At 45.2% G+C, this 13083-nt stretch overlaps 1 protein-coding gene across 1 annotated transcript; it reads right to left on the bottom strand.

Annotated features, from left to right (window-relative positions):
• Positions 1 to 9309: 9309 nt before the first annotated feature.
• LOC104511348 (histone H3.3) lies at positions 9310 to 12876 on the bottom strand. The gene is made up of 3 exons (XM_010153921.1): positions 12809 to 12876; positions 12424 to 12577; positions 9310 to 9954 (listed from the first exon to the last, which is right to left on the bottom strand). Exons 1-3 carry the CDS (start codon positions 12874 to 12876, stop codon positions 9826 to 9828), a joined length of 351 nt encoding a protein of 116 aa, XP_010152223.1. The 3' UTR covers positions 9310 to 9825.
• Between the last annotated feature and the right edge of the window lie 207 nt (positions 12877 to 13083).

Genomic DNA, 13083 nt, shown 5'->3' with positions numbered 1-13083 from the left:
ATTTAAGCGTATAAAAAAGCACCTGCCCAACCTCTTGCCGAAGTCAGGCGAAGGGAATCGAGTCTGACGAGGGAAGGATGGTGCCAGCCTTAGAGGACACAGCCTTTGCCAGACAAGCTGCTGCAGCAGCCACGGTACCTGCAGAACTGAGGCCTCCCTTCCCTGCCACGTGAAAGGCCAGAGAGGGGCTAGATGTGGTGGCAGGAGAGGGAGTCAGAGGGAAAGACGTACCTGCTGCTCCTTTCCAAGCTCGGAACTCGTGCGCTGCCCGCACAACAGCCGGGCAGGAGGAAGCTCAGAGCAGCTTCAGCAAGGTGCCGAGGTCAACGAGCTCCCGGGTATTAGCATCCTATTTTACAGGATCTCCTGTAGTTGAGGTAACTGGGACCAGGGGGAGGAATTCCGTGCTGGCAGCATCAGGCAGTGGAAGCAGAGCAGCCCCTCACCAGCCTGGCAGGGAACAGATGTGTTTCTATGGAGCTGTTACGCCCCGGCTCAGTGATGCTCCTGGGTGCAGTATAACCCCGATCTGCGCCTGTAGCCAGGGTTTTTTACATTACAGATAACGTGGTCTCTGCTAGCAGTCGCCACGATAGCTTAAAAACAGATTACTGCACTGTTGTGAATTTGAATGTTACCCTGTTAGTGTTTATTTTATTAATTTATTGCATAAACACTAGCAAGGTTAGATACTGTCTGCGGCTTTGGCTTCTTCTTTCCACAGCATCCAAAGCAATTACTTTCATGAAAGCAAATGGTCCATTTAGTTGGAGAATCTATAAGGCAGAAATGAGATCAGATTCCTGAACAGATGTGCCCTCCTCTAGAGGGATTCGGTGTCTGTGAGGCTTCAAGCTGACACCAGACAGAAAACATCTCAACTTCACTGCATCTGAGCTGTGCAGCAGAGCTGGCGGTTGTATCAACGGGCCGGCTCCCTAACTTCAAAATAAGGGCAAGTACCCATCATTTTAAAGCAGTTTGTGTACCAGGGAATGGAAGGGAGGAAGGATGCCTTTGTTGTGGGGGTGGCAGCACCAAAAAAAAAACCCAACCCAAACCTGCCCCCCCAATTCCCTAAAAGAAAAGGAGTCCCTCTTCTTCAACAACTCTAGCAAAAAAAAAAAAAAAAAATCCTTTTGCTCATGTTTTTGCACATGTACACCCCAAGAGAGGGGCTGGAGGGAGCAGATGGCAACTACTGCAGCTCCCCACATCATGTGGCACCAGCCAAGGGCAAGTGTTACGCGTCTCAGCAAACATCCAGGCGGTCTCAGGTCAAGTCAGCAGCGGGGCACGACTCCCTGCTGTGGGTCCTGTCACTACTATGAGCACTACCATTGCTAACCACAGCTCAGCTCACACCCTGGGAACAGGCAAAGGACACAACCGGCCTCAACCGTGCCAGTTACAGCAAGACAGGGTGGGTATCCATGGCCGGATCTCTCAAACCAACACCCTGGACTTCCCCCCTCGTTCATGGTGAAGTCCCAGCTTTCGCCCTGTCCTCCTGGGAGGTAGCACACGGATTCATCTGGCAACCCCTGTGCTCCATGCCCACCTGCCCAGGCCGGCCGGCTCTAGAGGTCCCCCCTGTTTTGTGCATCTTCTCTGTCCCATGCTCACCTACGAGAGGATGCACAAAGGAAAAGCCATCATCCCCTCACTGGCGGAGACAGCCCCTCTGGGCACAGCGCGTTGGCAAGCCAGCACAGGGAAGCTTGCATGGTGCTGCCAACTCCCTGCCCGCTCCGCAGCTAAGCCGAAGCCTGAGGACTCGGGGTTATGCGTGCCTCAGCCTGGCACCTCTCCCGTGCCCTGAATTAGCAGGCACGGAGGCTGTTTGAAGTCACTCCAGCCTTTAGATGTAGGGACGCACAGCTCGTCAGCGGTAACTGGTCCTGGGGATGCGCCCAGCTGGGATGCCCATCCCGCCATCCGCAGTCCCTGCTCGTGCTCCTCACGGCCGGCACCCGTGCCCATGTGTTCCCCTGGCAGCCTTCCCACCCACGGGCTGCGTGACAGGGTCTCAGCTGCCAGACCGTGATGCATTTAGACAGAAGGCCTGAGCAGGACTGTAAATACCATTTCTCCATCCTTCCTCCCCCCCAGTACAGGGTACCGAAAGGAGCATCTCTCACCTGATGACCACTACGTCGTCTCAGCCTGCCCATGAGGTACAGGCAGCAGAGATTCACACTGCTCACCAGCTTCAACAGGTGCCTAGGAAAACTCAAAGAGTAGTTTAACCTGCAAAATCCCCCAGAAATCAAGGTTGGCAGGAGAGGGGATCAGCTAGCCTAATTATTCATGAGCAAAGGGCGCTGGGGGCAAACCCAAGGGTTAACATTCACCCCGAAGCACATGGAATTAGCTCGCGGGATGTATACACAACAGATGCTTTCCAGTTGGGTTTACTTGGCCATAAAACAGCCTACACATAACCACAACCATCGTGCACTGAGGAGGCGAGGATAGGCTCCTGTCAAGGTGGGGGACAAGAACACTCAGTCCCAACACCGGCACAAAACACAAGTGGTTTCCAGAGCTGTAGGGATGGGGTTTTCTTCTCTTTTTCAGGATGCCTTTTTTTTTCCTTCAATCTTTCTGACTTCACAGGAGCTTCTAGTAACATAAAGCACTCCCGCTGTTAGAGACCCTGCTGTGTGTAACGGCGTGCCTACACGAGGGGAGGAGGGGGATGCTGATGGCAGGGGACAACACAGCAGAGAATACGTGCGCATCTCAAACCGCAAGCTCCATATAAGCCTACAAATGTGTTATCAAGAGACAGAAATCTAGGCTCATTTCCCACTCAGGAGCAACTATGGCACCTACGTGGAGAGCACGTTTGGTACCTGCCTCTGACCCCGACCTCATCCTTTTACACAAGCATCCGGACCTTCAGCATCGCTGCTGCAAAGGGACAGCATGCATCCCCACCAAGGGAAAAGCAGAACGCCTCTGTCTAGGCACGCTGCAACCGAGAGCACTCCTAAGCCTCGGCATTTTGTAGCCATTTCTCGCAACTAGGCCGTCCTCTTCATTCTACATAAGTAATTTTTTGAATATTTCTTTAGTTGTGATCATGTAATAGGGATGAGAGGCAGGAGGCAAGCCCCTCACACCTACAGCCATGGTTCATATCGTCCTTCCCTATTTATTCAGACGTATTCCGTCACTGCCAGGCATACACAGAAAATTCCTGGGTAAAGAAAAGGCAGTACCTATCTCCTACAAGGATCAGATTTTGTTGTTGTTGATTTTTTTTTGGTAGGTTGGTTTGTTTTGGGGTTTTTTACATTTTATTAAAAACCCCCATGCATGGACCAGGAGAAAGGGAAGGGGTGGTATGAATCAGAAAAAAACCCCAGATAGAAAAGTTGCCCCCAGGACAACATCCAGAAACCAACTTCCTAAGCAGAAGTCCTTCTAAAATAGGTCACAACTTCTGTCTAGTGAGAAGCGACCCGTCAGCTAACAAGGGCAAGAGAAGGAAAAAAAAGTCGTTCTTATCTGCGCATCCCTCCTCAACCCTACTTCTCCATTCATAGCCACTGAAACCTCGGCCACTTGTCTCACTTGGAGTAGATACTTGGCCACACAGCAGAACTCTCCCAGCCCAACTTACTTCACTCTCATGCAGGTGGCAGGAGGGATGCATTTTGCATAATGTGTTGAAAATTAGGAGACCAGGCAATAAAAGGGGTCTGCTCCTCTAACCAGGCAATCACATCTTGAAATAAAACCCTCAAAAGAGGGCTCGTGCTATGTGGAGGCAGCCTCCCAAAACATGTGTAAGTAGCAAGAAATTCTTAACAGTTTGTGGGGTTTTTTTTTGAGAGCAATTTCTTGCCTTAATCAGCTGTGTGACAGTAGTTCTCCCAAACAGAAACCAGACAGTCCCTTTTCATTCCCTAGGGATGTTTTTGGTGCACAGGCTGTCTTTTACAGCAACATGCGCTGCTAAGTATCATATGTTTTAAATTCAAAAAGACAATATGAAATGGATTAGGTACCATGTGATGAAACTCAGTAGCTTACATTAAGCAGATCAGCCTACACGTAACAGCCCCTTTTTAATTCTACTACTGATAGATGTAGTGTTTTTCCACACGCTGTGCTAGTTTTTTTGACATGGTATTATCCAGGTTGGAAGATAACAAAGCCTCCTTAGATCAGAAAAACCCCAAACAGCGGCTTTTTGTTCAGCAAAATACTTGTCTGTTTGTAGGCAAACCTGCCATAAACAACTCCGCGACATCCACTTAGTGCAAAAAAAAAAAAAAATCTCATTGCTGAGGATGACATGGTGATGGGAAACACAAGTAAAAGCTGAGCAAACAGCCCCACAAATCACCAGGGTGATCTGGACCAAGGAAAAACTTCCAACACTAGAATTCCTCCTCTGAACTCAAGCCTTTGAAACTAAGTTATATGAAAAGCGGGTTTAATTCCTTACTCATTGCGATGACCAAGAAAATTTGCATGTGTTTGCTCGCTGTAGTAAGAAACAAAAGTACAATCAATGTCATTGCTCTGAACTCTGCCTGTACTTCATTAAACCCTGAGTTTAAAATTAAACTCCAGAAGACAAACTGAAATAATCCACCATGGAATCTCAAGAGAGGGAAGCATGGCAGGAAAAGCTGGTATTAGAATGGTAGCCCAGGCGTAAGCTTGGATTTAGGTTCAGTTTCACAATACGCTTAGCTGTATACTGCCAGGGAAATGGATAGTCCTACTCCCCCGCCTGCTCTATCGCTTCAGATCAAGCGGGTATGCCGAGTCAAATTATTTGGCTCATTGACTAAAAACAGCAGCACAGAAGTACGTGCGAGACGCGCGCTGGTTTCAGTCACATCAAAAAAGTTGATTCAAATTACTAGGTGGTCACAAAACCCTGTGTAGGAATGCACATCCTGGGACAGTAATCCCAAATTGCAACCTACCACCAGCCCAGAAAAAGTGCATCCCAAAAATTCACCTGTGTATGAGACTGTTAGGGAGCAGTTACTGTAACAGAAATAGGTGCACGCACTTGCCTTCCTGAACAAGACAGTATTAATAATGTCACATAGGTGCTACAACCTGTCGTAGAGCAGGCGTTAATGAATCTCGTCACTGGAGAGTGGCCTCACCCAATAGCTACTGCCAAATGGGATAACGGGCTGGATGACCCCAGCCCAGCAACACATCCCCTAAACACAGGTACACTAACATTAGTCATTTTATATTCAGCCAGCTACTTTTCTAACCAAATATGAAATTCTGCGTTTGAGCTCCATGTTAATCAAGCTCTCAAGAACTACCGGTTGAATTTGATAGTCACACGAGAGAGACTAATCTTGTGTCTGAAGCCATCACAGAATCACAGAAGGGTTTGGGTTGGAAGGGACCTTACAGACCATCCAGTTCCAACCCCCTGCCATAGACAGGGATACCTTCCACTAGACCAGGTTGCTCAAAGCCTCATCCAGCCTGGCCTTGAACACTTCCAGGGATGGGGCATCCACAACTTCTCTGGGCAAACTGTTCCAGTGCCTCACCACTCTCTCTGGGAAGAACTTCTTCCTGATATCTAATCTAAACCTCCCCACTTTCAATTTAAACCCGTTTCCCCTTGTCCTGTCACTACAGGCCCTTGTAAAAAGTCCCCCCGTACATTAATTTTTGGCTCTGGTAGGCAAGCTCGTTTGGTGTTGCTAATACAAAGCAACCAAATTAAGAAATAAATAAGGTTTTGTATTTACCCTTGAGAAAATAGCAAGTAAATGCAACTGCTAACATACAAATCTAAAGCCAAGACCTAAAACAAAGCTTATCTCATACACGTTATAAAGGACTTCACAGCGTAACTCAGAGTGAGATGTGGACATAGATGCAAGGATACGCCTTAAACAAGACATTCAACCTTTGGATATGTTTGTCACTAAGAGGTAAGGAGCCACGTCACATCCTTTTCTCCACTCCACACAGTTACACTCCTCCCTGGGAGGATGTCCAACTTGTTTCTTGTATTCAACATCTCACCTGCAACTGAATTTCCAAGGAAATAACAGGATTTCTATGGGGGGAAAAAAAGGTAAACTATTTTAGGAACCAAGTTCAGCCTAATTTCCCCCCCACCGCCCAGATGTGAAAGAGGAACCCGAAACTACTTCTTTTACAGCAACCAAGTTCAGCCTAATTTCCCCCCCCCCAGATGTGAAAGAGGAACCTGAAACTACTTCTTTTACAGCAGAATGCTTTAAATCAGTATTATGTCTCTCACATGTAAACTGTAATTTCTTTTTTTGCAGAGAATGCAGCATGTGTGACTTCTGAAGCAGATTTCTTTTTCTGCGACTGTTAAATTAGCCCACATTCAAGTTTGATGGTACTCCCTTTCCCCACAACTCCCAAACGCCACAAGTTAATAGGAATTTACATTTTTAAACATTAAAATTTCTTCAGCATATGGCAACTGTAGATACTAAGAATCTTGTTAAAGACTTCAAACAGTGCTTATAAAACTGGTTGAGAAAAAGTGTGCTTCTCAAAAAAAAAGACACCAAAAAACCCCACACAACCCAAACCCAAAACCCCTAAGTTCTCATAAATCTATTAATATTTGTCAACAGTTTCGTCAGAAATGAGCGTGTAATCCTGAAGTGACGGAAGGAAGGGAGCGTCAGCATCACACCAGCAGCTTAAAACTTAGCTCTAAAGAACATGCAGTATCCTACCTTCTCCACCAATCCATGCGTGCCCTAACTGCCCATCTCCAGTGCTACGTGGTCCTCCTATCCCTCCACCACTTCCCAAAAACATTTTTTGTAGGAATGCTCATACACAAAGAAAAAAGTTGATTAAACAGGAACTGTAGATGGTCTTGTTCTTCCTCCTCCTCTGCAGCTTCTGTATTAACACCAATGCCCCCCTTTTTGTTTTGCTCCTTCTGTATGGCAGAGCCTGTTTGAGAAACACGCAGGTGCCCGCGAACTGTCAACTCTGGGTGAGTTATGCCACCAGCACCAAGACAGTTAGCCTCCAAAATCTGCTGGGGAAAAATATAACCCCAAATAACTAAACTCTCAGCATACAAAAAAAAAAAAAAAAAGGCAACATCACCTTTTGTACACCCCTCCTCCATTAAACAGCATCAACTAGAAGACCCGTCCATCCAAAACTGAACTGTCACCTGACCATTCTGGCAGTTTTTTAAAAAGCAGTTCTTAATGAAAGCTGATGAGTTAATTGTTCTTACTTTCATGCTGCTGTACAATAAAGGCAAAAAGATGGGGTACGTAGGGGGTGAGAAAGCTAGAGATTGAGTAATTTGTTCAGCAAAACAGCGGAAAAAGCTGAAGAATGAAAATAACTTGAAACAGTAATACTTGGGGAAAAAAAAAAAAGAAGAGATGAGCAGAAGTGGTACCCTCAGATCCCTCAGGAACAAAAGCAAGGCAACACTTGCTACCAACACAGACAGTTGATCACTAGCAGGATTCACATGGCATCGCTAGGACCACAACCATCGTAACCAACGCTCTCAAAGAGGCAGTTTATCCCTAAGCTGCAGGTGTAGCACCACACACTTAAATGTTGTCAACTGCATAGATTCCTGATGCCCCCCATCTTCCATTAGGAATACTTCTGCCTTGAGCAGTTTAACTGCACTGCCAGTTACTCCTCACCCCAATTCTCTCTTTTAACAGAAAGAGCTCGCTACTTCATTTGAGTACCAAAATCTCTAGATTTGGTTTTCTATATACCTAAGAAAATTAAGTTCTTTATCAATACTTCAACTCCAGGTTATTAAAAAAAAAAAATCAGCCTAATTACCTCTTTGTGTAGGTGCTTGCAGCATAGTTGGCAGACGCGCGAAACAGAATTCTGAAGTATGGGACGAAACAGGTAGTTAATTACACTGAAATGCATTTATAGCCAGCTTAACAGGCTGGTTTTATCAAGTAGACAGAGGTGACACCTTAAATCAGTTAAGTCTCAGTCGCTCACCTTTTATGTTTCTGTTGTGCTGGATGCTCCAAGACAAGTCTTGCTTAATTTTTAGTTGATGGCTAATGAACGGTTTGGCATTAAAAGGATGTGATCACATTTTGTCTAGCATTAGTTCTCTCTGTGACAGGTTACTCCCTTTAAACAGACTTTACTCTGCACAACCCTGGCAGACAGCATTCGTTACTAGAGCCGAGCAAGTTATGAATAATGTGATTTATTCTGTAATTTTTGGCTCTCGGTTCAAGATACCAAAGCAGATAATACGTCTCTATTAATCCTCTTAGGAAATCTTCAGACAAATTCACTCGTGTGTTTAGAGCTCACTCAGAGCCTCTTGAGAGAGGTTAGCGGCAAATAAGCTCTGTAGGGGTCTTAGCATGGAGGTGAAATCTGTTCACTGCCTACGTACTCCCTTCTCTGTAACTCACTTCATTATTTGCAAGAGCTCCCAAAAAAGCACACCACAAAACCCGTTTCCAGCCTGGTCCATCAGAATCCTTAACCAAGTTTCAGGTGAGAAATTAAACCCCAGTTTTATAGAACATAATTTCAGCTGTAAATTTCATCAGCAATTGGGTGGTGGGGGAAGGAATATTAAAAAAAAAAACCCAAAACAGTAAGTTTTAAATGTGTGCTCCATAGAAGCAGTACTTGGAAAGAAGTATTGTAACTAACAAAAATGGTACAAAAGTGTCTTTTTGACTGGAGTGTAAAAACTGAAAACTAATCACACATGGACAAAGCTCTCCAAGGTGCCAGAGGGTGTGACTGAAACAGAGAGGTAGTCAAGCAAAAAGTGAACACACCTACAAACCAAGAAACCAGATAACGGAGTGCAAACGGGTTTAAAAAACGTAAAGGGGCAAAAAAACCCCAAACCCCAAAACACACACACACAAAGAAATAAAACCACCCTACCACTTAACCACAGTAACAAGCCATGAAAATCAAAAAATGCTTCCAAGTTCAGCATTAAGTCAAGCAAGAAAGAAATGTACACAGCAACAAAACCGCTTTTTCTTAGCCCTGTAGCTTGGAGAGCTACGCCAGCCCCAGCCTCTACCCAGTAACAAACTTGCTTTCACATGCAGCGGGCAGAAATTTTAAACTCAAAAAACAAGTCGTCACATACACACACTACTTCAGCCAAGGTAGTATCCCCACAGTGTTTCCTAGATCTGCTCTAAGTATATTTAAGGCCACATATTGAAGAGAAAAAGGTAAGGGAAGGCTGATTTTTTTTTTTTTTTTTAAAATCAAATAAAACCCACACGTAATATTTAAAAATCAAGACTAAAAGCAGGCATCATTTAATGTATTTTAATAGCAAACTTACAGGAACAGCACAGAAGACAGACAACATTAAAAACATGTACTTGCATGTAGGACAACTCAGTTAGAAAAGTAGAGTGAATGGATGGAATCTACTGTATGATAAAAATGCTACAAACACCATTTAGTTGCCATTGATAAGAAATTTACTTGTTTAAAAAAATCCAAATGCTGGCATTGTCCAGAAAAATTTGACAGGTTTATTTATAATTTGTTGTTATAAAGTTGAATTGTTGAAACTTGTTCACCGAAACATTTTTTTTTCTGACCGCATTGATGTTTTACGTCCCCTCGTTTATATTAAAAATCCACACACAAATGAAAATGGAAAAAAAACTTGCCAATACCCAATTCTGTCCCCTATTTTTCCATTTGCAACCATATACTTAGGTACCTTTTAACCCCATGGAAAAAATATCTAACGTTCATTACTACCAATAACAGGAAGAAGATTTTGCTTCGAGAATGACAAACCCATCAGAGTGAAGCTTAGGCACGCTCTCCACGTATGCGGCGTGCTAGCTGGATATCTTTTGGCATGATTGTGACGCGTTTGGCATGGATAGCGCACAGGTTGGTATCTTCAAACAGGCCAACCAAGTAGGCTTCACTTGCCTCCTAGTGTAGAAGAAAAGAGTTAAGAACACAGTCACTCTCTGAGCACTAGGACAAACGAGTAGTAACAAAGTACAGCGTAACATGGCATCAAGTTTAAGCTCTTCAACGCTCGCAGACATCCAGAGTTTTAGATTCTCAAAAACTAAACCCCTCCATTTTCTTATAAACCACCAAGTAACGTGTCAAAGTTGCATACTACTGCCATTTGGTGTAGACATCCTCCAGAACACAACCAAAATTCTGACAAGACCCTCGCAAGAGAAGGGGCTACCTTACCAAAAAGTTAGTTTGCTTAGGAAATTCTCTTTTTAAAGGCTGAGTTACACTATTTGAGTGACTTTGCTGCCTCTTCCCGAGAGCTGTTGAGCATCAGGTGGGATTGGCAGGTTCTAGGCAAGAGCAGAGCAGGTATTCCTTCACAACACGTAGTTCAGGCACACAGCTCCTTGCCACAGGCTACTGAAGAGGTGGCCTAATTCAAAAGTCAAGAACTAGCAGGAAAAAAAATGTACTGAGGATTATTAGATGTAAGACACCACCACCTTTGACTCAGGAACTCCTCTGAATCACCAAAAATTGGACAGCAGTCTGAGAATTACCAGAGACTTGTTCTATTCCTACACTTTCTTCCTGCCTAAGCACCCCTGTCTATTTGGGGCACAAACCACAGCCCACCCCCTCAATACGGGTCCTCACCTCACACTTGTGAGAATCACGAGGCCAGCATTTGCGAGAGCAAAGGACAAGACCTTGTCCTGGGAAAACCACAACCCTGACCGCAGCTTTGTCTCTGTCATGGAACCACTGTCAATAGGATTCTGGGTTAGACAGATGCTCTGTTGGACCCAATTATGCTTTTGGCTCGCATTAAGCTAGCTGCTATTAAGCCCAGACCTGCAATGGTAACTCTGCACGTTTTTGGGTTAATATAGTATTCTAATCCCTAGCAATCTTCTAGGAAGCATCTCGGAATGCTGACGATCAGACCAGGATGCGGATCAGGACACAGCACATGGTTGGAGTGAGAAGGCAGGAATGATGGGGCTTGCTTATAGAAAGGAGGCTGAGGTCCCCCTTTCTAAAATTCATACAAGAGAACAGCTTGTGTCAACCATTTCATTACCAGGAACTGCAAAAATCAACTTACTAGGTTCAAAGTTCCTATTTAAAAACTGAGAGTATCCATAATGAAGTAAGAAAGTACTTACTACAGCAGCCGAGGACGACAGTAGTATTAAATCATGTCATATGCCGTAGGATATTGGTACCCTAAGTTCTCCTAACACAGTTTTGCTAAATCACTTCATGAAAAGACACTTCCCCAGGTAAGCCGTGTTGGCATGAACAACACAGCACTAAAGGGGTTAAAAGTCTTTTGGGGGAGTGGTTCAGGTTTTTTTCCAAGCAGGAAGCACTGGAAATAGTATGTGAACAAGTTCTATGCCATCTTCTTAATGCAAAACCAGAACATTCAAAGCCAACCTTCTGAAAACATATTTTAACTACTGACTACATTTTAATAATCAGTTCCTGACAAGACGACACGTAGCTAAACCTCAGGATTTAAGAGCCACCACGTTCGCTCATAGCAGTGAAGACAGAAACCACCGAAAACAAGAGCAGCGACTCTGCAAGTGCACGCAGCCACCTTCTGAAGCTAAGCACGTGCTGAAGTTTATAGGATCTCATGGTGGACGCCTTGGCTCTTACCAAGTGGAAGTCATTAACTAGAAAAAGACCGTTTTGCCTGCATATCAGATATTCCATGATTATGGGTAGGTTCTGCAACAATCTTTCAACAGCTAAAAGAACAGTAAAGACCTGGTTTTAATCAGGGAGTGTCTTTCTATCACGAGAGGGAAGTGTTCCCATGATAAGAACAGTCTTAGAGGGGACCTAACTCAGATGCAGGGATTTGATACAGAAAGAACAATTGGTATTTAATCCTCAATATATTCTAAGTAAGTTATTTAACTAATACATTAAAAAAAAACGTGTTTAGCATCAACTACATCGTGCAAAAGCACTTATTTCCCTAGCTGCGTTTAGATGTGGCTTATCAAGCTGTTTTTCTTTAAAGAGCATTTGAGGATATCAAGACCTCCATTTGGGCACACTAGAACAAGCTTTACACAACGCCTTTCTCTCAGACTGTGCAGTTTCCAAAGGCAAAGCCTGTAACAAAGCTCGGGGATAGAGGAAAAAGATTTATCAAGTGTCTTAATAAGACACACTGTTCTGTCAAGTGGAACTACTAGAGGGGTGGGGGCTACTGGAAAAAAAAAAAAAGGCAACCCACCCCCCAAAACCACATCTATAGGCTTCGTAAAGAGCTGCTGACCTGTCACTTCATTATTTTAGCCTATGGGGGGGTGTCTCGCTGTGACAGCACTTACAGCACTGAGCCCTGCCCACTGACGGGCAGCCTTTGCCCAGGACCACCCCCCAGACAGCCTCGGTAACGCTCACCTGCAAAGCACCGATGGCAGCGCTCTGGAAGCGCAGATCTGTTTTGAAGTCCTGAGCAATTTCACGCACCAGACGCTGGAAGGGAAGTTTGCGGATCAGAAGTTCGGTAGACTTTTGATAGCGCCTGATTTCACGGAGAGCCACGGTACCCGGCCTTTTAAAATGGAGGGAAAAAAAAAAAAAAGGATTAGTATTCAAAACCTATTTTTCATCACCTGAACTGAACTAAGCACCACACATGTTCTGTTTTCGCTAGCGGAGCCCCAGCGTTCACAACACACAACCCGTTCCACGGGCGATGGGTCGCTGTCTTCTCACCAGCAATCTGCAGAGCCTTCCACTGGGCTCAGCGGGGATCCCCCGGGCGGACACGCGAGGCCCTGACTTCACCGAGAGGAAGGGGGGACGGCACACGTCAGCTAACTGACGCGTCTCGGCGCAGAGGCGGCACATCGCGCCACTGCCGTGGGCGAGCTGCTTCAGCTGCGTGGCACGCGCCCTCCCCGCGCTCGGCCCGACAGCAAGCACGATTTTAAGGGGAGCCTGGTTCTTCTTCCCTACTGACAGGACAGTGGCAACGTTCAGAGCACTGACAGAATTTATGTTCTGCGTTAGGTTATCAGTACAAAGCATCTGGTGTATCCCCTCGTGTCGGTTTTG

This window comes from Eurypyga helias, unplaced genomic scaffold, assembly GCF_000690775.1.
Source record: "Eurypyga helias isolate BGI_N326 unplaced genomic scaffold, ASM69077v1 scaffold8436, whole genome shotgun sequence".
Taxonomy (NCBI): Eukaryota; Metazoa; Chordata; class Aves; order Eurypygiformes; family Eurypygidae; genus Eurypyga; species Eurypyga helias.
The sequence above is the reverse complement of the archived record's forward strand: the minus strand, read 5'-3'. Positions and strand labels throughout refer to the sequence as shown.